Source organism: Syngnathus typhle, linkage group LG4 (genome assembly GCF_033458585.1).
Source record: "Syngnathus typhle isolate RoL2023-S1 ecotype Sweden linkage group LG4, RoL_Styp_1.0, whole genome shotgun sequence".
NCBI lineage: Eukaryota > Metazoa > Chordata > Actinopteri > Syngnathiformes > Syngnathidae > Syngnathus > Syngnathus typhle.
Window position 1 is genome coordinate 24,021,182 of NC_083741.1, and position 23,326 is coordinate 24,044,507.

General features: G+C 51.0%; 6 protein-coding genes across 19 annotated transcripts; 1 reads left to right on the forward strand and 5 right to left on the reverse strand.

The window, feature by feature from the left end:
* Positions 1-2,484: 2,484 nt before the first annotated feature.
* On the reverse strand, positions 2,485-5,725 carry LOC133152696 (histidine decarboxylase-like). Of its 2 annotated transcripts, XM_061276531.1 has the most exons (12): positions 5,573-5,725; positions 5,339-5,511; positions 5,049-5,162; positions 4,533-4,655; positions 4,313-4,450; positions 4,094-4,237; positions 3,942-4,008; positions 3,697-3,859; positions 3,521-3,611; positions 3,351-3,449; positions 3,126-3,227; positions 2,485-2,976 (listed from the first exon to the last, which is right to left on the reverse strand). In XM_061276531.1, exons 1-12 carry the CDS (start codon positions 5,598-5,600, stop codon positions 2,764-2,766), a joined length of 1,455 nt encoding a protein of 484 aa, XP_061132515.1. In that variant the 5' UTR covers positions 5,601-5,725; the 3' UTR covers positions 2,485-2,763. The 2 variants fall into 2 exon arrangements, with proteins under 2 accessions (XP_061132515.1, XP_061132516.1); XM_061276532.1 differs by lacking the exon at positions 3,942-4,008 and having other exon boundaries at positions 3,697-3,881.
* Positions 5,726-6,393: 668 nt separating this feature from the next.
* Positions 6,394-9,257, reverse strand: LOC133152714 (gastrula zinc finger protein XlCGF17.1-like). 3 transcript variants are annotated; one of them, XM_061276563.1, is made up of 3 exons: positions 9,086-9,257; positions 8,313-8,498; positions 6,394-8,032 (listed from the first exon to the last, which is right to left on the reverse strand). In XM_061276563.1, exons 2-3 carry the CDS (start codon positions 8,404-8,406, stop codon positions 7,158-7,160), a joined length of 969 nt encoding a protein of 322 aa, XP_061132547.1. In that variant the 5' UTR covers positions 8,407-8,498; positions 9,086-9,257; the 3' UTR covers positions 6,394-7,157. The 3 variants fall into 3 exon arrangements, with proteins under 3 accessions (XP_061132547.1, XP_061132546.1, XP_061132545.1); XM_061276562.1 differs by having other exon boundaries at positions 8,852-9,257; XM_061276561.1 differs by having other exon boundaries at positions 8,848-9,257.
* Positions 9,258-9,566: 309 nt separating this feature from the next.
* Positions 9,567-12,555, reverse strand: LOC133152689 (E3 SUMO-protein ligase ZBED1-like). Its single transcript, XM_061276522.1, has 5 exons — positions 11,776-12,555; positions 11,573-11,634; positions 11,370-11,478; positions 10,095-11,291; positions 9,567-9,943 (listed from the first exon to the last, which is right to left on the reverse strand). The coding sequence occupies exons 1-5, from the start codon at positions 11,945-11,947 to the stop codon at positions 9,615-9,617; spliced, it is 1,869 nt and encodes a 622-aa protein (XP_061132506.1). The 5' UTR covers positions 11,948-12,555; the 3' UTR covers positions 9,567-9,614.
* Positions 12,556-12,707: 152 nt separating this feature from the next.
* On the reverse strand, positions 12,708-16,006 carry LOC133152718 (gastrula zinc finger protein XlCGF7.1-like). 4 transcript variants are annotated; one of them, XM_061276570.1, is made up of 3 exons: positions 14,561-14,908; positions 14,277-14,366; positions 12,708-13,595 (listed from the first exon to the last, which is right to left on the reverse strand). In XM_061276570.1, the coding sequence occupies exons 2-3, from the start codon at positions 14,358-14,360 to the stop codon at positions 12,738-12,740; spliced, it is 942 nt and encodes a 313-aa protein (XP_061132554.1). In that variant the 5' UTR covers positions 14,361-14,366; positions 14,561-14,908; the 3' UTR covers positions 12,708-12,737. The 4 variants fall into 4 exon arrangements, with proteins under 4 accessions (XP_061132554.1, XP_061132553.1, XP_061132555.1 ...); XM_061276569.1 differs by having other exon boundaries at positions 14,277-14,369; XM_061276571.1 differs by lacking the exons at positions 14,277-14,366; positions 14,561-14,908 and adding an exon at positions 15,558-16,006 and having other exon boundaries at positions 12,708-13,600.
* Positions 14,959-22,528, reverse strand: LOC133152688 (gastrula zinc finger protein XlCGF57.1-like). Of its 7 annotated transcripts, XR_009714180.1 has the most exons (6): positions 22,075-22,528; positions 21,525-21,701; positions 18,293-19,252; positions 16,364-18,143; positions 16,231-16,287; positions 14,959-16,161 (listed from the first exon to the last, which is right to left on the reverse strand). XR_009714180.1 is itself a non-coding variant. In XM_061276521.1 (3 exons), the coding sequence occupies exons 1-3, from the start codon at positions 22,181-22,183 to the stop codon at positions 19,412-19,414; spliced, it is 312 nt and encodes a 103-aa protein (XP_061132505.1). In that variant the 5' UTR covers positions 22,184-22,526; the 3' UTR covers positions 19,340-19,411. The 7 variants fall into 7 exon arrangements, 2 of the variants coding, with proteins under 2 accessions (XP_061132505.1, XP_061132503.1); XR_009714181.1 differs by having other exon boundaries at positions 16,364-19,249; XR_009714177.1 differs by having other exon boundaries at positions 16,364-19,252.
* LOC133152705 (zinc finger protein OZF-like) lies at positions 15,196-17,411 on the forward strand. Of its 2 annotated transcripts, none has more exons than XM_061276545.1 (3): positions 15,196-15,331; positions 16,005-16,136; positions 16,237-17,411. In XM_061276545.1, the coding sequence occupies exons 1-3, from the start codon at positions 15,202-15,204 to the stop codon at positions 17,265-17,267; spliced, it is 1,293 nt and encodes a 430-aa protein (XP_061132529.1). In that variant the 5' UTR covers positions 15,196-15,201; the 3' UTR covers positions 17,268-17,411. The 2 variants fall into 2 exon arrangements, with proteins under 2 accessions (XP_061132529.1, XP_061132530.1); XM_061276546.1 differs by having other exon boundaries at positions 16,240-17,411.
* Positions 22,529-23,326: the final 798 nt, after the last annotated feature.

The following is a 23,326-nucleotide window of genomic DNA, read 5'->3' on the forward strand; positions in this document are numbered from 1 at the left end:
CATACAAAAAATGCATAAAGTTATTATGTACACCTGAAAATGGTGGTGTACCTAATGGAGTGTCTGTATGACGTCACAGATCAAACAGCCAATCAGAAAGTGGGGGTGAGGGCGGGTGTGGCACTTTTCACTTTCAGTGGGGGGCGCGGTGCTATTCCTGGGGGGGCGCGTGTAACCCTGGGGAACAGGCTTTTTTTTGGCAGTACTAGAATAAAGTGTAATTGCGCGTTTACTACAGCAGGGGGCAGTGGCGCTCTCATTGTTACTTCTGTCACGTTTGCGACAGTGCAACATTTTACGACTTACAAGACAAGTTAGGATAGTCACGGTGGGGAGGGGGGGCGCGAATAGTTTTCTTCTTGCTAGGGGGGGGCGTAACAGAAAATAATTGAGAAGCACTGGTTTAAATAAAGGTTGACCTAAAAAAAAAAAAAAAAAAGTGAACCCTGAACTTTGAACCCGCGGTGACCCCGCGGTGACCCCGTGGTGACCCCGTGGTGACCCCTGGGTGACCTTTGAACCCTGAACTTTCAACTCCAGTTAAAAATCGAAAATGTGCACATGACCCCGTGAACTTTGAACCGACCTTTGACCCCTGGGTGAACTTTGAACCGTAAACTTTGACCTTTGACCCCTAGCTAATTACGTTTTTTTTTTTTTTTTTTTTTCTTAAACCGGCATAGCAGAACGATCCATGGTCTTCAGATGCCGCACTGTCGCCATCTCCTGGTCAGTTAGTGAAATGCTTTTGCTGATGTTTTTTTTCTCTCAATTAAAACAAATCAATCAGCCAGTTGGCTTTCTTTATTTAATATCTGATATCAGACAAAACCAAATTGTGAATCAGTCACCTAGGCTATAGCAGAACAAACAATCCATGGTCTTCAGATGCCACGCTGTCGCCATCTCCTGGTCAGCTAGTGAAATGCTTTTGCTGTTTTTTTTCCCTCTCAATTAAAACAAATCAATCAGCCAGTTGGCTTTCTTTATTTAATATCTGATATCAGACAAAACCAAATTGTGAATCAGTCACCTAGGCTATAGCAGAACAAACAATCCATGGTCTTCAGATGCCACGCTGTCGCCATCTCCTGGTCAGCTAGTGAAATGCTTTTGCTGTTTTTTTTCCCTCTCAATTAAAACAAATCAATCAGCCAGTTGGTTTTCTATATTTAATATCTGATATCAGACAAAACCAAATTGTGAATCAGTCACCTAGGGCAGGTGAGTGACAGACAGCGTTGCTGCTATGCCAGCCGACACACGTTATGCCGACATTGATGTTTTCATTTTGTATTTGTTGGATTGCAGTTGATGCATGGTGTTATTATACCGAATGTGTTTGTGTTTGAATAAATGGTTGAAAAAAAAATCCGTTATGCCAACTTTTGTTATTTTGGGGGACACCGACTCATATAACAACGTAAAACTCATACATATTGTCATATAAAGCAGTTCACCAAATGTCTGATTTTTATGTTTTAATTGGCGAATATAAAAACAAGGAATAAAACACCAGACAGGTTTGAATGTTTATTAAGATAATAATAAAAGCACATTTCAAAGCAGCAATCCAATGTGAAATAGCAGTAGATATATTGGATAACAACATTTAGGCGTATATATGCATCCACGTTAAGTGTTCTAAAATCAAGATGAGCCAAAGAGAAGCATCATCTCCCCGTTGTTGCATAACGGAGGGCGCATCCCTTCATGCAATCAAGTTGGAGAAAAGGCGCATAAAAGAAGTGGTGGTACGTCAATCGACATTCTGCCTTACCCAGTTCACTGACTGATCTGTTGATGCACGGGGGGGGAAGGAAAGAAAGCAGTTGCCCCATTGCCTAGTTCGCGAACGGGAAAGTCCGGCTTCGTTCCCTCACTAGTCCGTTCTTGCGATGAACTGGAAATGCGAATCGCTCACTCACTGATTCGTTCACTCACAGCTCGTTCAGTTGGTGACTCGTTCGTGAACAGGAAGTGACGTCATTTTCTTCTTCGTTTTGTTTTACTTACGGCGAGGTGGCACCAGCTTCAATGGGCATTACTGACACCTATTGGTTGAAATCATATGAACTGTCAGTCGTTCACTGAAAAAAATCGTGCAGAGCAGGTTTGTTCACTTTTTACGATCAGCGTTTAACTTTCTAATCTCGTTTGTTTGAACTACGTTTTAATATTTAAACTACGTTCTATATAACTCTTTAGCATCAGACTTGTGGCAGCGATGGTGTAACTTAGCAAGCCAAATGGTGGGGAGCATGAAAACGGTTCCTTCATTGTAAAAGATGGATGGATGGATGGATGGATGGATGGATGGATGGATGGATGGATGGATGGATGGATGGATGGATGGACGGACGGACGGACGGACGGACGGACGGACGGACGGACGGACGGACGGACGGACGGATGGTCATCGTAATATTTGAGGGACGGACGGACGACATCATTTGACCGTACCGGTCAATGATGTGCAGCAAATGAAGAGATGTCAGAATCAGCTTTATTGACCAAGTTTGTGCATGATCATATCCAACACCAAGAACAGAAATGCCTTCTTGAAAGGCAATTTCAAATGAGAATAATATCGAGGCTGAACGCTACGCGATGCTAACGTTACATCAACACATAAACGAGCAACGTGGCCGATGTAACACTCCCGGCTGGCCGGCCGGCCGGCCAAAGATGAAAAAAAGGGCCACTTCCGCTCCTGGCATTCTCCATGCGTTACGACCGCTATTTGTTTTCCCGACCGGTCTCTTAAGGCGTTTGAGTCGCGCGTGAGTCGGCGAGGAGATCGCAAGCCATTTTGGAGATGATGCTCCAGTCTCGGCGGATGTCCTCGGCCGTGGTGTGCTGAGAAGTCACGACGAATCGAATGATGCGTTTGCCGTGAATCTCCGCAGGAATAAGGTAGAGGGCGCCGCAACGCGTCAGTCTCCTCAGCAGCTCCTGGGTGGAGGTGTTACCGTCCTACCCACCCGAGAAGAGAAAGGGAGGGATTTAGGGAGGGAGCACTCCATTCAGACAGACACACCCAACGGCCGGCCGGCCGGCCGATCAGACCTCCCTTCGGAGTTGACTTTGTGTCTACAGTTGAATGCCAAATGGGAGCGACCCACCTTGAGACAGAAAACCACCAGGCCGAGGTGTCTCTTTGCGGGAAGCTCAAAGTTGGGCTCGCCTTTTATCAGCGTCTCCAGGAGCTCTGCCATCTCAATAGCCTGAAAAGCCCCCCCAAAAATACAAAGGTCTGCCCAAAGGCGCCAAGATGTTGGAGAACCTCTGCTCAACTTGTCATTCACAGGTCAGAGTTCACAGAGAGAAGAACTTGAAGTGGAGCATACGTGTCTGATATGTCCCTGGAGATTTGTCAGTCCAAAGGAACGCATGACGAACCACAGCTTGAGGGAGCGGAACCGGCGACTCAGCGGAATCTGCCAGTTCTGCGCGGACGAAAACGGGAGCGCCGTGAGCGAGCGAGGGAGCGAGCAAGCGCCCGCCAAACCGCTCGCACCATGAAGTCTGGGACCGTTTGGGAGTTTTCGTGGCGGAGATAAACCGGGTCGACGGCAAACGTCTGTTGCAGTTTTTCTTTGTCCTTGACCCTTGACCGGAACGGATTGGACGCATTTCACGGTACACGCTTCACAGCACGTCGTTCTAACCATCAATGCGTCACGGATGATTCACCATAAAGCTGTGCAGTCGATTTGGACCATCATCATTTTGGCTGGGTTAAAGACAAACGAGTGTGCAAAGTCCACCCCTTGAAGGGACCAGCGCAGCTCCGGACACAAGTAGGCGGAGCCGGCGTAGGCCGCGTCCACGTGGAGCCACAGTCCCTCTTCCGCACCTGCAAAATGGGACCAGCCGGCCTGCAGAGTTACACCCGCAAAACTCTCAAAACGGGAGGGAGGGACAAGAGAAAGACGTACACACTGGTCCCAATTCTGCCAGCGCGTCAAAGGCGCACGTCGCTGTGGTTCCCAAAGTGGCGCACAGCTGAGCAAATGAGACAATCAGTGGAGCGCCGCGCCGCGCCGCGCTACGCCACGCCGCTCAGCTCCACTCCGACCTAAGTGAGTACCAGAAACGGGACCAGCCCTCTGCTCCTGTCCTCTCGTATGGCCCGCTTCAACGTCTCTCCTCTCAGCGACAGATGCTCGTCTGTGGCGAGGAATCGGATCTTGACCAGAGCGATCTGCCCCGCCTTTTCCACCGACGAGTGCACCTGCCAACACGAGGAAACCTCCTCACCCACCGGCTTTTTCTTTCCCACCTTTTGGCTCGCCTTCCGAGTTCTGACCTGATCCGAAGCGTAAGCCACTAATTTAGAATTCAGGACCGAGTCGTCCGTTTCGTGGTCCTGCTGGGCCCGCAGTGTCACAATTTGGTCTTTCCTGGCCGCCAGAAGAGCCACAAGTGTACTCTCGCTGACGGTGCCCTATGTGCAGGGGGTGGTGGGGGTGGGGGGGGGGTCACACCACAGCTGCCCCGCCGGTCAGCCACCCGCCCGCCGCGCTTACCTGGATGATGCCCCCTCCCCGGCTGTCGCTGTGGTAATGCAGGAAGAAGTGCGGAAGGCCCAAGGCTTTGCAAAGCCAGTCCATCACATTCATTTCCAACTCTGTGCACGCTGGACTGGAGGCCTGCCAACACAAAATGGGAAACGCCGCCGCCGCCGCCGCCGCCGCCGCCGCCGCCGCCACCAGCAGCAAGATTAGTTTTGGCCAAACATTTGGCGCAGTCTCTTGTAGGCTTCTCGAAAGTCAAGGAGCATTCAAATGTACTCAGCCATGTTGTCCAGGTACCTAACGACAATGGGCTAGCTCAACAAAGCATTTACGCTCATCTTAAAAAATGGACCCATGGCCTTTTTTTCTTTTTACCCCTGAAAAGACTTAAACAAATATTGATTTTTATTTTGGGAGGAAGGGAGGGGGCAATATTGGAAGAAGATGAGGCTGTGCTCATGTTTTCCTTTCAAACGTAAAGCCGTTTTGTGTTTGCTGGCTGGCCATCCAATTGCGGCTCCTCCTCACCCACGTGAAGCCAACACAGCCGATGGCGTTGGCCAGCATGTCGACCAGCATGGAGGGCCACGACGTCATATTGGGGAAGAAGGCGTGCATGTGCGGACTCTGCCAGTGAACCACCTGCGGGCGGCAAAGAAGGCCGACTGAGCCAGTCGGCGACTAAAGAAAGTCATCAATTGCGGGTGGACGGTGGCATCAATTGCGGGCGGATGGCACCGGCGAGCGGCATCAATTGCGGGCGGACGGCGGCATCAATTGCGGGCGGCCAGACGGCGTCACACCGCGGCCAAACTTACCCCCGGCATGATCACCTTCTCCACGTCATCAAAGATGCTCTGCCAGTCTTCGGGCTCGGCGGGCGCCGTGTCGGGAAGCAGTTCCCTCATGTAGCCCGGCTGGACGTCGGGAATGACGCGTCTCTGGCGGATGGAGCTCAAGTACTTTGTGATGTAGTCCACCAACTCCTTGCCTGCACGTCAGGGAAAGAGCTTGCGCCACCACAGCGGCGACAAGGCCCGACTCGTCCTTACCTCGGCGGTTGTATTCCTCAGCCTGCATCCTGGTGTGCTTGCTTGCGTGCGTTCGTGCGTGTGTCGGGCTGGGTGGCTGCGACGCTGCCTGCCTGAGCCGCGTCGTCGTCGTCTTCTTATAGCCGTGGCTGGCTGGCTGGCTGGCTGGCAGGCAGGCCGGAAGGCAAGGCAAGGCCGCGCCCTCGACCGCCAGCCAACGCACACAAGCAATTAACGATCTGTCATCCAGCTTGAAACAAATGTCTGCACCTTGTCATAACATTTGCACAGGTGTCAAAGCCATTTTGTCTCGTGCCGGAAGGGTCGTCACAATTGCAAGCAATATCCATTTTTGTGAAAACCACTTGTTGTCTTTGCGGGCCTGATCAAACCATGGGATGGGCCATACCTGGCCTTGGGTTTGACACCTACGTTGTAGATCCAAGATTGCAGGCAAAACAAAAGAACCCTTCCCTGCGGCCAGCGCACACATCTAAGTGTCCAAACACACGTGTTAAATGCAGCGCAAATGTTTTTGAACACACTAAAGAAGCGTCGTGGCCCCTTTGGTCGTTCACGACAAGGAGTGATGCGATGCGATGCGGTGGGGAGGCATGGCTTGGCGTAAGCGCTTAACCCCGGCAGCCATTTTGCTCCTGCAGCGACGCCAGCGTCTTGTGATTCCTGCAAATATTTGTCAGCAAAGAATTCATTTGCGTGCAACACGGAAGAGGGTGCGACCTCCCTCCCGAGGCGCGCTTGAACTTGACTTCAACTTGAGACCGCAGTTGCAATTGCAAACACTCCAATGGGTCAAGAAAGAAAGGACAAATAAGCAACAGCAATGTGTACATACTCGTATTAATTGATACAAAGCGAGTTAGTCAATCAGAACCACTGGCACGGCATACAGAGCTTTGTAACATAGGCACAGCTAGTGGGCCACCATAGCAGAAATTCACCACCTGCACCAAACAACAGAAGCCACTTTGGAGGCGCAGATGGCTCAGCTCCTAGCTGTGCGTTTTCCTCGCTCGACGACTGACAAAACGCAACGGAATCAATGAAATGACTCATTTGTCAAACGAATCGTATCTTTGCTTATGATGAGCAGAAAAACAAAGTAAAAAGCACCTGCAGACCGGAGGAAGGGAGGGAGGGGGCTTTTTACAGCTCTCCTCTGCTCTGCTCTGCTCTACTGGCGGTAGCACGGACAAAAGCAGTTGAAAAGCTCGATCTACGCGCGGCATCATCATCCAGAATTGAACATGATCAAGGTTAATTACAATGAATTAGCTAAGAATACATTGAGCGTGCTTATTGCTACAGCATCTACTTCTTTCATGAGCTCGGTCATTTCTTTAGCTACATGTCGCAATCATATTGCCAACATGATGCAGCCAGCCCCCAATGTACAGCTAGCTAGCTGATCCAAAATGCCAGCTGGACTTTAGTGCTAGAGCGCTTGAAAAAGCACCGTTGTTGGTCCAAGCGATCGAAACAGTTCAAAGACGAATTTGGTCAGAGGGGACAAATCCAATGAGGCCTTCCTTCGAATGGAAGGCTGTGGAATATTTCCACAAAACAGCTAGCTGACTTTGTTTGGTCACTGTCTGTTTGAAGCTTGATGCCCACTGCTTTTCTCACCACCAGCACAATGATGGATTGTAACCTGATACTTATTGGCAAAGCGTTTAGCGCACACATTGCAGCTGAAAGGCTTCTCTCCGGAGTGCGTTCTCGAATGCCTTCGCAAATGTCCCTTCTGAGTGAAGGTTTTCGCACAAACCAAGCAGGCAAAAGGTTTCTCCCCACTGTGGGTTCTCGCGTGTTTTCGTAAGCTTCCCTTCTCCGAGAACCTCTGCTCGCACACTGAGCAGGCAAAAGGTTTTTCCCCAGTGTGCGTTCTTGAGTGCGTTCTCAGATGGCCCTTTTCCGTAAATCTTTTCTCACAGACCGAGCAGGCAAAAGGTTTCTCTCCTGTGTGTGTTCTTATGTGGGCCTTTAAATTGCACTGCTTCCGGAATTTCAAGTGGCAGACTGAGCAAGCAAAATGTTTTTCCTCAATTGAGTTGGTCAAAGGGGCTCCTTGACTACAAAGCGAGCAGGCCAGAGCTTTTTCCCCAGTGTGCATTTTCAAATCGGACTTGGCTTCAAATGTTTTGTCACACTGAGAACATGTCCAGCGCAGGTTGTCTGTCTGACATGAAACGCTGCCAGAGTGTCCTCCGTCATCCTCACGGTTATTACCAGAGTGCCAAATGTCGTGGCGGTGATCGGAAAGCGGAGCCAAGAGGCCGTCCGCACGGGATCTTCCAGGGTGGCCCGGGCCACCTTCAGGTGTCGTAGAGCTGCGGCCGAGAGGCCCCGTCCCTCCGCCCTCCTCGCGTCGAAGCCCCTCTTTGCCGGTCGGCGGCATCTCGGTGAGCTCCTCCTCCTCTTCCTTAGCCTGAGGTGACTCTGGCTCCTGTTGACTGACGTCTGCCGGACACACACACACACACACACACACACACAAGAAGACAAATCAATCAAATGTCCCATAGCTTTTGTTTGTAGCAGTCAGTGAAAAGAGTTGTCATGACTAGAAAGTGCCATTTGCGTTGAGGCCGGCCGCTTACGGCGGCTTTTCGTGCAAACGCACAGAAGGATCAGGTGAACATCATTGACCAGTCATCTAGTTTTGCGTTTGGATGCGCATCATCTTCATTAGGCTCTGATGGCCGTCTGCTCTGCTCTGACCCATCGGGCTCGCCCTCACCGTCTTCGCTTTTCACAACGATGCCAATGAACGGAAGCTCCTGTTCTTCCTCTTTGACGCGAGGAAGCTGCAGCTCGAGCTCCCGTTCTTTCATGTGGGCAGGCTCTGGCCCCTCCCACTCCTCCTCTTTGACGTTGGCCAATTCCGAGTCGTGCCGCTCAGGACCGACATCTCCACCTGTGACGCCTGCAAGACACCAAAATACATGTTCTGGACGAGTCTTACTCTTGTCACTAGGTCTTCTTGCTAAAGTTTATGATGGGATATTCTTGATTGGTCCTCATCAAGGTGAGGCAGCTTTCAACAGTAAGCTACTAAATGATAAGATCAAAATAAAGAAAAGGAAAAAAGTCTTCTACATAACATCAAGATAGATTGACCAATGACTGACTTAACTAAGTTCAAGGTCACACTTAGTAGCTGGAGAGAGAGAGACAGACAGACAGACAGACAGACAGACAGACAGACAGACAGACAGACAGACAGACAGACAGAGAGAGACAGAGAGAGACAGAGAGAAATGAAGGAAACGAACTTGCAGTGTGCAACACGACTGGAGGATGCTGGAGAACCGCGTCCTGTAGTTGACCTTGATGCTCGTTCTCATTTGTTCCACTCGTTGTGCCCATTTTCACACAAACAATTTAAGCGAACACCCTCAAGTGACACGGTTTCCCCAAAGGTGGCAAGGGAAGCCGAAGCCAGAGCCAGAGCCAGGGAGAGAGAAACACTGGGCGGCTAATAAAAGCTAAGCTAAGCTCGGTAGAACGTACGGCGGCGGAGTTTATCCGGAAAGCACTCTTTCAAGGGTGACGTTTAACTCTGGTTCATCTACATCCATCCGCGCGCGACGAGAATTTAGGTAGGGCGTCCAAACTAGTGTTGATATCACGGAACCGCAACGTTGAGTTCCCGGTACTCTTCCATGCAACATCCGCTCGGAGAACTTCATAGCCTTGGCGTTACTGCCATCTAGCGGTAATAGCAGTACACAGCACATGCTCCTTCACCATCACAAGTCGAAAAAACTTTGAACGCTCACTACAAGTATGATGATTAGGTATTTGTTTCGATCAAAGAAAATTATCTCTTCCTTCTACCCAGGTCCCCTTTGTTTTCTTTTTGGTCGTGTCAGACGCACTCAGCGATCATACGCAGTTTGGCCTGCCTTGAGGTGGAAGCGGCACCAAGGCGAGAATCCACGTTCCCGTCTAACAGCTGTTAGAAAAGCGAAACAAAGCAAAACAAAAAGACTTCTCTAAACACTACATTTAATTACATTTAGAAAATTGCCATCAAAGCTCAGAGACTTTGATTGAGGAATGTGACGATTTCCACACTTTTGGGGCTGAGTCGGTTTCTCTTCTTGCTGGCAAGTTCTCCGCATTTGGAGAAGACCTGCTCGCAAGGAAGCGACGACGCCGGCGTGCACAGGAAATGCTTGGCCAGCCGGAAGAGATGCGGGTAAACGTTGCGATGGCTCAGCCAGTAGGCCAGCGGGTCTTCCGCTCGCCCCAGGGGCGGGTCGCTCACGTAGCGCTGCACTTCCAGCGTGGCGTCCACCGAGGCGTTGCGCGAGCGCCGCATGGCTTCCGAGGCGTCTCTGTCCAGGCTCTCCCAGAGGTCGATACCTGGCGCGGGTGCAAACAGGGTTAGGGTTAGGGTTAGGGTTAGCGTCGCCGTAGCGCTTTTGCCGCCACTGTAGCGCTTTTGCCGCCACTGTAGCGCTTTTGCCGCCGCCACTGTAGCGCTTTTGCCGCCGCCTTCGGCGATCTCACCCACCGGCGACGTTGGCCGGCGACGAGGGCGCCGACGCAAAGGGCCGCTCTTGGGCGGGCGCGCGCATGATGACCTGCGAGCACTGGGCCGCCAGGCGTTTGAGGGAGGTCTGCGCGCGCGCTTGATCGTAGAAGCCGAAGGTTTTGAATCGTGGATCCAGCAGGGTGGAGAGGGTCAAGGCCGTCTGGCTTTCCAGCGTGTCGAACCTTTCCCGCATGGCCGAGAGCAGGTTGTGCGCCAGCTGCTTGGCCGTGGCGTGGCTGCTCTTTTCGTTGGCCTCGTGCAAGTGCAGCAGCAGCATTTTGGTGATGGGGATCACCTTGGAGGCCGACAGTCTCTTCTCCTGCGCCATCTCCAGGCTGGCCTGGTAGAAGGGCGCCAGCAGGTGCAGGCACGCGGCCGCCGTTTCGTGGTCCTGAGAGGACAGCGGCGGCGGCGTTTCCAGGCCGGCGAGCGCCGCGCCCACGCACCGTCGCTGCTCCGAGAGGCGCTGGAGCATGAGGAAGGTGCTGGTCCAGCGCGCGTCCGCCTCCTGGACGAGCGGCGCGGCCGGAGCGTCCGTCTGCGCCTGCGCTTGTCTCAGCTTCTCTCTGGCGCCGGCGCTGCTCTTGAAGAGAGCCACCAGGTGGCGCGCCCTGCCGCGGAGCTCTTGCAGGCCCGCCGTGGCGTCCAGAGCCTTCTTGACCACCAAATTGAGCGAGCGGGCAAAGCAGAGCGCGTGTCTCAAATTGAGATCGCGCACCGAGGCCACCATATGGGGCGCGGCGTCGGTCACGATGGAAGTCACCTTGCCCTCGATGGCCCACTCCTCCATGAGCGCCGTCAAGCTGTCGGCCACGTGAGCGGACGTGTGCGATTGCGGCAGAGGCCGCACGCCCAGAAGCACCGTGGCCACTCTCATGGCCTGGTCCAGAAAGTGGCAGGTGACCGCCAGGCAGGCGTCGGCCCCCGCCGAGCTCCACGTGTCGGCGGTCAGGCTGACGGCTTCGGCCTGGCGCACGGCCGCCTCGGCCTTGCTCCGCTCCTCCTCGTATTTCTCCAGCACCATCTTCTTGAGGGCCCGTCTGGACGGGAGCACGTAGGCGGGATCCAGCGACGCCACCAGCGCCTTGAAGCCGCAGTCGTCCACCACGGAAAAAGGTTGCCAGTCTTTCACCACCATGTTGGCCAGCGCTTCGTCCAGCTCCTGCTTGCGGCCCGCTGAATGGCAAGACAAACAAATGACGGACGGACGGGCAAAGGTGCTCAGCTCGCCGCCCTTGGCCAAACTCCACTCACTTGCGGTGCCCTGTTTCAGAGCGGGTCCGTGCCTGGCCGTGTAGTGCCTCACCATGGACGACGTATTGCCGTGGTACTTGAGTTCGGCCGAGCACACCAAGCACTGGACCTGGGCGGAAGCGCGTATCAAAAAGCGAGTTCAAGTTCCTCGCTCGGCTCCTCCGTGTCGACGTTGGCGCGCTGGCTGGCCGGCTGGCACGTACCTTATCGGGGGTGATCAGACTGAAGTATTCCCACATGTCAGAAGAACGACCTCTCTTCCTGTCTTGCTCCATAATGATCAGAGAGATGTATGTCATCCATTGGTCAACAACAACTCAAGAGCAACAACGCGAGCAAATGGCGCAAGCGATTCCGAAAAGGAAGCGTCACGTGTCACCTGCTTCGGCAAACGAGCTCAACAAACCTGCTCCGTGGAGCGCAACTCGGGCGTCCAGGACTTGCGTCTCCTTCTCCTCTGTAACGCCGCCACAAACGTCCTCCTCGTACTCTTCCTCTTTAACTCCGCAAACTTCCTCCTCGAACTCTTCCTCTTTAACTCCACAAACGTCCTCCTCTTTCACACGTTTTGCACACATTGTGACGCACGCGATAAGCAGCACACTGAGCGCTGTGCTGGGAAGAAGAAGAAGAAGAAGAAGAAGAAAAAACGAAAGGCGTCTCTGCGTTCGCGGCTATCCAGCTAAGCTAGCTAAGCTGAATTGAGAATGCATCGAGACGACTTGAAGCTGACGCCAACTTTTCATCAAGAACCTTTTCGTGCAGGATAATGGCGAAGGAGGATGCTTCGGTTTGTCTACCGCGAACAGGAGACGAAGAGCGGCTGCGCTAGTAACATTTTGCCGCAATCCTCACTCACGGCTGCTCCCGACTATGCCCCGCGCGCCTGTCATGTCGCATAGTCCGACGTCACTTCCGCATAGTCTATCCGTCACTTCCGCATTTATACTCCTTTGGTATTGATTGATTTGTTCATTGTTACAGCGGCCGCCCAATAAAGTGCTGCCTTGGCGATGAAGACTTGTGAGCAATTGCTTTGACCGCAACCTTAAATGCTCCTCGCCGTTCAACACTTTCATTACCAACCAACATCTGACTCCGCGTGGAATTGCAAAGAGCACCAGTCGAAAACGGGGATTTGGACATGGCCTATCTAGCTTAACTTACCTCAACTCACTTCCTTCCTTCCCAAACGAACATCACTGCTTTATCATCGCAGATTGTACATCAAAAATCGCAGCCAAATACAAACTGGACCTAGGACTGAATACAAGTTGATTGATTTAGATTGCATCTGTGCGTTTGTGTGTTCTTTTTTTCTTCAAGCATGCCTTTAAATAGTGGTATACCATTTTAATGGTTGAAAAGTCACAGACTGGCTACATTGCAACTGGCAGGTTTCTCGCCAGTGTGTCTTCTTGTATGTCTCATGAGATTTCTCTTCACAGAGAATCTTCGCCCACAAACTGAGCAGGCAAAAGGTTTCTCTCCAGTGTGCGTTCTTGTGTGTGTTGTTAAATTTGCTTTGATGGAGAATCTTTGGCCGCAAACTGAGCAGGCAAACGGTTGTTCTCCAGTGTGTGTTCTTGTGTGTGCTATTAAATTGGCTCTCTGAGTGAATCTTTTATCACAAAGGGTGCAAGCAAAAGGTCTCCCACCAGTGTGCGTTCTAGCGTGTGCGGTCAAAGTGTTACTTTGAGTGAATCTTCGGCCACAAAAAAGGCAGACAAATGGTTTCTCCCCTGTGTGTGTTCTTTGGTGTGTTGCTAAATCTCCCTTTCTCGAGAATGTTTTAGCACACACTGAACAGGCAAAAGGTTTCTCTCCCGTGTGTGTTCTTGTGTGTCTTTTCAGTGATGACTTGTAAAACAATTTGTCGCAATGTGAACATTTGCCATACTTTTTGTCAATGTGAAATGGCATGTCCGCATGAGCGTGTTCATCCTCAGTTTCAGAAGAGTGTGACGTTATGTCATCACCGTCCGAGAGTGGAGCCAAGGGGCTGTGGGATGGGGCTCCTCCACAGAGCTCTCCATCACCTTCTGCTGTCAGGGGTTGAGGTGTGCTGCTGCTGCTGGTGGTGGTGTTGCTGCTGCTGCTGCTTCTTCTTGACGGCTCTTTCTCCTCACTTTCACAGTTGTCTTCACCTTCAATCTTGACGACGACAAAAGTCAATGGAAACTCACTGACGTCTCCTCCCCCCTGCTCTTCCTCTTTGAAGTGTGGCTGCTCTGAAATACAATGGAGGATGTTTTATTGATTCAATACCACAAATAATCTATAAATAGGTATTAGTTTTGAATAACAAAAGTGCTCAGTTCAGTCTGTCAGCACACTCCTGGAAAATCATGACATTAGTTTACCGAAAGGTTTATTCAAAACAAATAATTCAAGATCTTTTTTGTTCTTTGTACCACTCTTGGCTAAACAAACATGAATAAACCTGTTGAATAGAATTAAAAAAAAAAAAAAAAAAGTATCAATCTTGTCTAAAAGAACATGAATAAACTAGTTAACATGAAAAGTGCCATAGCTGAAAGGACTGAGAATTGCAATAAAAGCTTTGTCCATCTAATTTCTGATTTGCAATTGATCAGACGTGTGTAGACTTTCTACACCCACTGTAGATAATATCAACTAATAAATGATCAGGCTGGATCTGGACGAAAATAAATGGATGAACATACAAATACACAAATAAATAAGAATAATTGTGGTATTTGAGGGTGAGGGCTCAAGGGGGGAGAGGCGATTGGAGAGAAGTGTAAATATATAAAGCTACTCGCTTGAGTTAAACTTGTCACTCAATAAAATGTGAAAATACGTACAGCATGTCAGTGACTGTGATTATTCAAAAAAAAAGAAAAAAAAGAAAAGTCAATTGGTGAGAGTACAAAAGGAACAAACCTTTTCCGTGGAACTCAACTCGAGACTTGTTGCAATGTGCATGCAGCCATTGTCGCTCGTTCGGTCCACAAAGTTCCTCTTCATAATCTTCTTCTTTCACACATTCGGCACACATTTTCACACGACGATCACAAGTTGTTTACATTCCCATTTGTTCTCAAATTAGCTTCGTGATGCTAACAGACGCGCGACTGTTAGCCCTGGCTAGCAAGCGAGCTAAGCTATGTTAAATTGAGAATATTCAGTGTGCATCGAGAGGACTTGATCCGGCCACGAAAACTTACTTCATGATTTCTACTCCCCTAAAGATTCCGATGCGTTCTGCAGAATTTAGGACGTTATTTATCGAAGCCCGTTCGCTTAGCGTAGCCGCACCGCAGCAGACAAGTGCGACGAAGTACGGCAACTCCGCTTGGTCCAACTTAATATGCATCACAATGCTGAGAGTAGGGATATTATTTTTCCTATCAATTGGACCGAGTGCGCAGTTGGAACATTGCGCCTAGTAAGAAAATGCCTCATCCAACACTTGCGTTTGCCGATGGTGAGTGAGCAGTTTGTGCTATTTGCCGTCATCGCCGCTAGATGGCCGTATCGCGTCAGCCAGGGTGTTGTGTGACGGGACGTTACGTCACAAAAGAGACGGAAGTAGAAACATTCGGATGACGTGTTGTCGGAAACATTTTGGAACATACTAGAAACGCGACACAGGACTTCCATCACTACTTGACGTAATATACAAAGACAGATATCATGATCGTTACTTGAATCAGTCTCAACTCGTGTCAGCAGCGCACGTTGAAACGTCCCGAGAGCTTAGCTTAGCTTAGCTCGCTTGCCGCTAACAAAGAGACGGACGGACGGACGGACGGGCGTGTTAGCGAGACTGTCTGCGAGTGTCAAGTGTTGTTGATTGTCGTGTAAAATGTGTGCTAAACGCGTCAAAGAAGAAGATTACGAGGAAGAAGTTTGTGAAACCACAACAAGGAACAGGCGAAAAGGTCAACAACCGGATGGTGTTTGCAAGAAGCCTCGAGTTGCGTTCCACCGCAAAGGTTGCGTCACTTGACTTACTCCTTTCTGTTTTCCATCATGATGACTGAGCGCGTTTTGCCTTTACAAAAGATTGTGTACTCCAGCGGTAGCTTGCCTTGACTCGGAAGGCGAACGACTGGGAAATGTGAAAAACGTGCAAGCTTCCAAATCACCTGATGAGTACGTGTCAAAGTGTGCGAATAGTCGACCGAGTGCACGGTCGTGTCGTGTCGTGCTGTGTCCTACCGCGTAGAGAGAGGTCAAATGTCCTTCCTTGGGTTTGGAGGTGGTTCATTCCACACAGATTCGTCAAACAGGGCATTTAGAGGAAATCCACAGCCGGCCGGGAGCGTCCAATAACACGGAGCTTCCCCGATTCCATGTCCACATTGTGTTTGGTTTGATTGCCTGGAAGTGGGCTGCTACAGCTAAACGCTCACCAACTCCTTTGTAACCATTGACAATGGTGTTGGGAGAAAAAGAGGGGCCGTGTGGACTTTGTCTGTTGCCCGTCCAGACGGATTCACAAAGCGGCGTAGCTTCATTTCCAATTTTGAATGATGTCCACCTGGCAAATGACTTTGACTTGATACGGCTCGTCCGGCCCGATTCAAAATGTCACTGGCTCAGTTGGATCTGCCAGACACAAGTGCGTGTTTAAAGCCTCGGCAATGGTCTTCTTGCATCCTGCAGACTTCACCGACGAGGAGGATCTTCATGTCGAGCGGCGGGAGCCCGACCCGCCTGGCATCACGGAAGACGACAAACGGCAGGGGGATATCAGCGCCTTTCCCTTGACCCATGTCATCGTCAAGAGTGAAGAAGGTGATCCAGAGCACGGGCCGAAAACCTTTTTGCCTCACAATCGTGAGATGAATCATTTTAGTACCACCCGACCAAACCTTGTTGTTTTGCTCACCTGAAGCAGAAGATGAAGAGGCCCCCCACAATCAAGCGGAAGACCTGCTGCAGTCTCCTGGCATGAAAGGGGAGGAAGAGGAGCACGTCAAAGAGGAGGAGGAGGAGGAGCATCTCACCGCTTGGCCATTCACCTTTGACCCTCTGAAGAGTGAAGGTGGTGAAGTTCAGAGTGGGGAGAGCAGAGGGACGGAGCCTCCAAGCGGCGGCGGCGGCGGCGGCGGCAGCTCAAGTCAACAAGTGACAGCAGAGGGCGATGGAGCGTCACAGGCAGACGGCCTCTCGGCTCCACTATCGGGGTGCGACGATGATGATGACGACGACGATGATGAGTCTGACGCTGATGTGACAGTTGACACTGGCAACAAGCGCTGCAAATGTCGTCAGTGCGGTAAAACGTTTGCTGACAGGTGGGTTTTGAAACGACACGTGAGAATACACACTGGCGAGAAACCTTTTGCCTGCTTAGTTTGTCATCAAAGATTCTCCTATAAAAGTCACTTGACAAAACACACAATAACACACACCGGACAGAAACCTTTTGCCTGCTCAGTTTGCGGTCAAACATTCTCCGTAAAGAGAGACTTGAGAAATCATGCGAGAATACACAGTGGGGAGAAACCCTTGGCCTGCTCGGACTGTGGTCAAAGATTCTCCCAGAAGGGCAACTTAACTATACACTCAAGAACACACACTGGAGAAAAGCCTTTTGCCTGCTCGCTTTGCAGTCAAAGATTCTCTCATAAGAGTCAACTGACAGTCCACATGAGAAGTCACACGGGTGAGAAACCTTATGCATGCACTATTTGTGGTCAAAGTTTCTCGGTAACAAGAGATTTGAGAGAACACCTAAAAACACACATTGGGGAGAAACCTTACGCATGCACAGTTTGCGGCAACAGCTTTCCTTATCAGGGACATTTGACAATACACAGCAAAGTTCACACTGGGGAGAAACCTTTTGTCTGCTCAATCTGCGGTCAAATATTCACTCGAAGAGACGAGTTAACAAAGCACACACCAACACACACGCGCTAGAGAATGCTTTGACCTGCCGGGTGTGCTGCGTGTGGAATGTTGGAAACCTCAATGTTGCCCCTCCCTGCCTCCCTCCCTCCCTCTTGTACTGCTACCAGCTTTACCTAACGTGCAACAGAAGCAATAAACAGTTTGACTGAAAAATGCATGAAATGAATGCAAAAAGCAAATAGCTATTTTGCGAGAAGGCGGCAATTGTCTTGTCATTGAGTGTACATTTGAAAGTAGAAAGCATCGTAAGGGTCCAACCTTTACCGCTCTCAAGTGTCCGTCCGTCCGTCTTGGATTCAGCGTGAGCGAGGCCTGCGGTTCTCTCTCAGGTCAAGTGCAGCGGATTTCTGTCGGCCTCTGTCACAGGGAATAAAAAAAGGGCTCCAAAGGCTTCACGCCGTTTGTTGACAAATATCCCCGACTGTAAGCCCCAGCAGGCCAAGAAAAGTCCAAACGAAAATAAAGAAATACCTTGACAATTGTCACCGAGTTTTGACGCTCAATATTGGTTTTCTTGTGCCACTTGTAACTATTGAGACGCCTTGTCAAAAGGTCAACATTGGACTCATCGGTCCGAAGAATAGAGCGGTCGGTCGCCTTTCTGTTCTTTTTGCTCACAGTGGTTCTTGTCCTGGCTGGCTGGCTGGCCGGCTGGCTGGCCGGCTTCCTCCTGGAAGATGCTTCGCCCTGCTGGGAAGGCTCGCCACTTCCGGACGTTTTGCCATGCTCGCCTGGAGTCGGACTGCTGACTTGATTGCAATCCGAGAGAAGGAACTCAGCTTTTCCATACGTCCAATTCGCTGCGGTTCATTCATGACTGAAGATTGGGTGGAAGTGCTTCTTTTTTTTCCATCACTAAAATGGATGTTTCACTTTGTAGGAAATCTGCACACACCAAAATCATTTCAACATGTGACAGCAAATACCTCTTTGTGGTTGTCGGGATGAATTTTGGACACACACACACACACACACACACGGTGACACACAACCCCCACGCACACGCTCACACACACGCTGAAGTGGCAGCTCACTTGAGTGCTAAACAGGAAGCGTTCAAGGAAGTCACCAGATGACCTGGAGTCGACTTTTGACAGAAGTGACTCAGTCGCACGCCACCGTGCACGCGCTTCTTCACTCGCCCAGTTTATTGATGGAAAAGCTTTCTTTCCTTGCGTTGGCTCAAGAGCTTGAGCGAGCGTCGCTCTTCTCACCGGCACACCTGTGTCGCTTCACCTCGCGCTTGACATAAAAGCTTTTGTCACACACGCTGCACTTGAACGGTTTCTCACCAGTGTGCGTTCGAGCGTGCGTGGTTAGATTTTTCTTCTCCGTAAATCGTTTGCCGCATGCGGAGCAGCCAAAAGGCTTTTCTCCCGTGTGCGTTCTGGTATGCATTGTCAAATCTCCCTTCTGAGTGAATCTTTTCCCACAAAAGGAGCACGCAAAAGGTTTCTCTCCAGTGTGTGTTCTCGTGTGAATGGTTAAATTGGTGTTTTTAGCAAATCTTTTACCACACACGAAGCAGGCAAAGGGTTTTTCCCCGGTGTGTGTCCTTACGTGCATCGTTAAATTGGTCTTCAACGAGAATCCCTTGGCGCAAAGCGAGCAGGCAAAAGGTTTTTCTCCCGTGTGGCTTCTTGTGTGTCTTATCAAGAGTGACTTTCGATCAAAGCTTTTGTCACATTGTGAACATTTGACGTGTTTTTTGTCAGCGCGACTCCACAGATCACCTTTTGCGCGTTGAGCATCATCGTCAGTGTCCCGGGAGCGCGACGTGGCGTCGTCACTCTCCGAGCGTGGCGCTACGAGGCTGTCCGATTGGCGACCTCCCGCGGGGTCGTCGTCGTCGCTCTTCACGATAACGGTCAAAGGAAAGCCGGGGACGTCCTCCTCCTGCCCTTCTTCTTTCATGTTTGGGGGCTCTGCTTCCCGCTGCTGCATCATGGAGGAGCTCCACGGCTTCTGCTCAAGATCTTCTTCACCCACGTCTGCTGGGCACAACACGCACAAGTCAAGCTTGTACATGAACTGAATGTAGCGCAGGTGGTCGCTCTCCCGATGAATGAAGCAAGAAGAAATGAACTTTACAAGGTTTATTAGTGGCACGTTACGGGACAAACGGAGAAAAGAGTCACGAGGTTGATCCGCCTTTACAGGACCCAAGCGTGGCGGCGGCCTAACCAAAACAACAAAACCACAACTAAGAACAGCAGGCAACGGTACACCTGAGCAACTGTAAAAAGCAAACGCGTGTCCTTAAACAGTTGAAACTCCATTTTAATATGGAACGCTTAGAAACAGGAGAATAGCGCCCACCTGAAGTGTCGCACACCCAAACCCAGTCGCTTCAACGCGAAGCCTCGACCACTAATCCACCCTGTCATATAAAACACGTTTACCAGACGATAATCATTCCAGAGAAAAAAAAACAACCAACCACTTAAATACAAAAGCAATCATTACCAGATTGCCAGATGGCGTGCGCCCAGCAATCTCCCTGGGCAGAATTTGCCACTTCACGGTAACTGGGGACTATCTATTTATACTGGAAATGCCCTGTCCAACAGCGCCCTCCTGCGGTGCCACAGGGAGCGTCACACTTGAGCGTCTCCAGCTACTCATTTGTCGTTCATCACACCCGTTGCAAGCCACCGGCCGGCTGCGAGCCACCGGCCGTCTGCGAGCCACCGGCCGGCTGCGAGCCACCGGCCGGCTGCGAGCCACCGGCCGGCTGCGAGCCACCGGCCGGCTGCGAGCCACCGGCCGGCTGCGAGCCACCGGCCGGCTGCGAGCCACCGGCCGGCTGCGAGCCACCGGCCGGCTGCGAGCCACCGGCCGGCTGCGAGCCACCGGCCGGCTGCGAGCCACCGGCCGGCTGCTCCTCCGCGTGTGCTCTGGTGTGTCGTCTTAAGTGGCCATTCTCGGCGAATCGTTTGCCGCAAAGTGAGCAGACAAACGGTTTCTCTCCCGTGTGGGTTCTCGTGTGCCTGGTGAGATGGCCGCTCTCGTTGAATCTTTTGTCGCACACTGAACAGGCAAAAGGTTTCTCTCCGGTGTGCGTCCTTGCGTGTTTGGTCAACTCGGCCCGCTGGGAGAACTTTTTGCCGCAAAGCGCGCAGGCAAATGGCTGCTCTCCAGTGTGCTTCCTCGTGTGCATTTTTAAAAGTCCATTCTCCCGGAACATTTTGCCGCAGAATAAGCAAGTGAAAGGCTTCTCTCCGCCGTGTCTTTTCATGTGGATGGTTAGATTGCCGTTGGTTGAGAATCTTTGGCCGCAAAGTGAACAGCCAAAAGGCTTTTCTCCAGTGTGGGTTCGGGTGTGCGCTTTCAACGTGGTCTTTCGGTTGAAGGTTTTCCCACAAATGGAGCACGCAAAGGGCTTCTCTCCAGTGTGCGTCCGCGCGTGTCGCGTTAAACGGGCCTTTTCGGAAAACCTTTGACCGCAGAGTGAGCACGCGAACGGTTTTTCCCCCGTGTGTGTTCTGACGTGTCTGGTTAAGCGGGCCTTTTCCGAGAAGCGTTGGCCACAGACTGGGCAAGCGCAAGGTTTTTCTCCCGTGTGCGTTTTGGAATGTTTGGTCAAACCTTCTTTCAGGGTGAATCTTTTACCACAAACGGAGCAGACAAACAGTTTCTCTTCCGCATGCGTTCGCGTGTGTTTTGTCAAATCTCCCTTGTGACCAAATCTCTTCCCACAAACAGAGCAGACAAAAGGTTTTTCTTCGGCGTGCGTTTGCGTGTGCCTTGTTAACAGTGAATTCAGAGTGAAGCTTTTGCCACACACTGAGCAGGCGAATGGCTTGACTCCCGTGTGCGTGCCGGTGTGTATCTTCAAATGGGTCTTTTCGGAGAAGCTTTTACCGCAGATTGAGCAGGGAAAGGGTTTCTCTCCATTATGTCTTTTTGCGTGCCTTGTTAAATGTTCTTTTCTGGCGAATCTCTGATCGCAAACCGAGCAGGCAAAAGGTTTTTCTCCGGTGTGCGTGGTGTGGTGTGCCGTTAAATGTGCCTTGAGAGAGAAGCTTTTACCGCACAGGGAACAGCTAAATGGTTTTTCTCCAGTGTGCGTTCTCAAGTGTCTTTTCAACCTTGACTTGTAGACAAAGGTTTTGTCACACTGAGAACATTTCACACGTGGGGTTTTGTCAGTCTGACCGGTCACGTCGCGTCGAGCGCGTCCATCGTCGTCGTGGTAAGAAGAGTGCGAGGCGGCGTCGTCGCTATCTGATTGACGGTTTGATCCTCCGCTGTGTTCTCCCTCACCTTCCTCAAACTTCACACTGACGTCAGTCAACTGAAACGTGGTGATTTCATCCTCCTGCTCCTCCTCCTCCTCCTCCTCCTCTTTAATGTGACACGGCTTGGGCCACTCCTCCTGCTTGATGTGGAGTGACTGCAGCTGCCGCCGCTGCCAAGAACCGAGAGCTCCTTCCGTGACATCTGCGGGACGCAAGACACATTTTGCTAAAGTCTCCTGTTGTGACTGATGGTGTGTCTCATTGAGTCACCACCAGAAATAATCAATAGAACTGTTCTCCTGTCATTTAAAAGCATATTTTTGCAACAAATGAAAAGAAATCCACACCAACACCTCCATTTCTCGAGAAGCCATCAAATAAGTTAAATGCCTTGAGATTGTCTGGCGACCGATTCGGGTTGACCTGAAGGCAGGCAGCTGGGACGGGACGGGACGGGACGGGACGGGACGGGACGGGACGGGACAGGACAGGACAGGACAGGACAGGACAGGACAGGACAGCTCCAACACGCACGCGACCCTCGTGAGCAAAGGACCAATGAATCGTGAACCGACCTGCTGCGTGGACCACAAGTGGAGTCTCGTTGAAAACGGCGTCGTCGGGCAGTTGACCTCGCCGCTCCTTTGTTCCCTCCTCGCACTGCGCGGGCCCTCTTGAACACATTTTCACACAACGATCCAACCCTTTCCACTCACTTGATCTTCCCTTGCCTATGCGTCGAGGCGAACGTCTTTCTTTGTAAGCGGTTAGCTAGCTAGCTAGCTAGCTAGCTAGCTAAAATAAGAGAAACTAGCAGCTAGAGAAGCTTCGACGTGTACTGAGGCGAGATGATCCGCGCACGAAAAGGTCACAAACGATGTCTAAGTCTAGTCAAGTTCGGACGGACGTCCTGTGTCGACGCTTCGATCCGCCCAATTCGAACTTGGGTAGAGGAATGAAGCGACCAGTGTGTGGCCACGTCGGAAAAGCAAAGCGAAAACGAAATCAATAATTCCGAACCGGAAGTAGATCAGCTGCGGAAGGAAGTTGAACCATTCGGGACGGGTGTCTCCATCTTGCGGTCGTCATTTAGAGACTCACCCGCGAGACTTGGCTTCCGTGTACGTCGAAAAAAAGAGATGCAATACTCAATAAGATGACTTTCAAGTCTTCTGACGACTTCTTTGAATGGCTAGGTGCCAATGCAGCCACGTCCATGTCACGTGACTTGCGCTCGAACGCCATAAATGTTCAACAGGAAAACTATAAAGAAAGCCGACTTCCACACTTAGTGTCGAGTTGCAAACATGCTCACACATCGCCCAAAAAAAATAATAATAATAGAAAAAGATCGGTACGTGGCTCTTTAGCGCATCTCCGTGCTCTTTGGTCAGTAGTTTGGTGCCTGAGCTCAGCCTAGGAGCCAGTTGCAGAGGAGGGACGTCTCCCATTCCTCTACCGTACTTGAGTCCCATTTGCACTCACTCTTCCAGCTAGTCAAGTTCGACATCCAATTGACCACTGCACATTTCACATCAATCTTATGAAAGAATCTCTTGCTCCACAAGACACTGCAAGTGAATGGCTTCTCTCCAGTGTGTTGCCTTGTGTGTGACTTCCTAAACGTCGCTTCCTTGAGAATCAATCTTTTGCCACAAAGCAGGCATGGAAAAGGTTTCTCTCCCGCCTCGCCAATTGTCCTTTCAAAGAGAAGCTTTTGCCACAAACTGAGCAGGTCAAAGCTTTCTCTCCGGCCGCTGTGCGTGGTTAAATTGTGCTTTCCCACAAACGGAGCGTGGGAAAGGTTTTTCCCTAGCGTGCGATTTT

Bases quoted from the DNA above. Each gene is read 5' to 3' on its own strand.
- LOC133152696 (XM_061276531.1), bottom strand. From the start codon at position 5,600: ATGCAGGCTGAGGAATACAACCGCCGAG. The intron at 4,009-4,093 runs GTACTCACTTAG...TCATTTGCTCAG, and splicing joins GAGGGCTGGTCCCGTTTCTG to CTGTGCGCCACTTTGGGAAC. The intron at 3,612-3,696 runs GTGAATCATCCG...GTTCCGGTCAAG, and splicing joins ATCGACTGCACAGCTTTATG to GGTCAAGGACAAAGAAAAAC.
- LOC133152714 (XM_061276561.1), bottom strand. From the start codon at position 8,941: ATGGGCACAACGAGTGGAACAAATGAGAACGAGCATCAAGGTCAACTA. The intron at 8,499-8,847 runs GTTCGTTTCCTT...GGTGTCTTGCAG, and splicing joins AGTCGTGTTGCACACTGCAA to GCGTCACAGGTGGAGATGTC. The intron at 8,033-8,312 runs GTGAGGGCGAGC...TGTGTCCGGCAG, and splicing joins CGTTGTGAAAAGCGAAGACG to ACGTCAGTCAACAGGAGCCA.
- LOC133152689 (XM_061276522.1), bottom strand. From the start codon at position 11,947: ATGTGTGCAAAACGTGTGAAAGAGGAGGACGTTTGTGGAGTTAAAGAG. The intron at 11,635-11,775 runs GTTTGTTGAGCT...TTATGGAGCAAG, and splicing joins AGTTGCGCTCCACGGAGCAG to ACAGGAAGAGAGGTCGTTCT. The intron at 9,944-10,094 runs GTGGGTGAGATC...CACCCGCGCCAG, and splicing joins GTCGCCGGCCAACGTCGCCG to GTATCGACCTCTGGGAGAGC.
- LOC133152718 (XM_061276568.1), bottom strand. From the start codon at position 14,391: ATGTGTGCCGAATGTGTGAAAGAAGAAGATTATGAAGAGGAACTTTGT. The intron at 13,601-14,276 runs GTTTGTTCCTTT...ATTGTATTTCAG, and splicing joins AGTTGAGTTCCACGGAAAAG to AGCAGCCACACTTCAAAGAG.
- LOC133152705 (XM_061276545.1), top strand. From the start codon at position 15,202: ATGTGTGCTAAACGCGTCAAAGAAGAAGATTACGAGGAAGAAGTTTGT. The intron at 15,332-16,004 runs GTTGCGTCACTT...TGCATCCTGCAG, and splicing joins AGTTGCGTTCCACCGCAAAG to ACTTCACCGACGAGGAGGAT. The intron at 16,137-16,236 runs GTGATCCAGAGC...GCTCACCTGAAG, and splicing joins CATCGTCAAGAGTGAAGAAG to CAGAAGATGAAGAGGCCCCC.
- LOC133152688 (XM_061276519.1), bottom strand. From the start codon at position 22,183: ATGTGTTCAAGAGGGCCCGCGCAGTGCGAGGAGGGAACAAAGGAGCGG. The intron at 21,702-22,074 runs GTCGGTTCACGA...TGCGTCCCGCAG, and splicing joins ACTTGTGGTCCACGCAGCAG to ATGTCACGGAAGGAGCTCTC.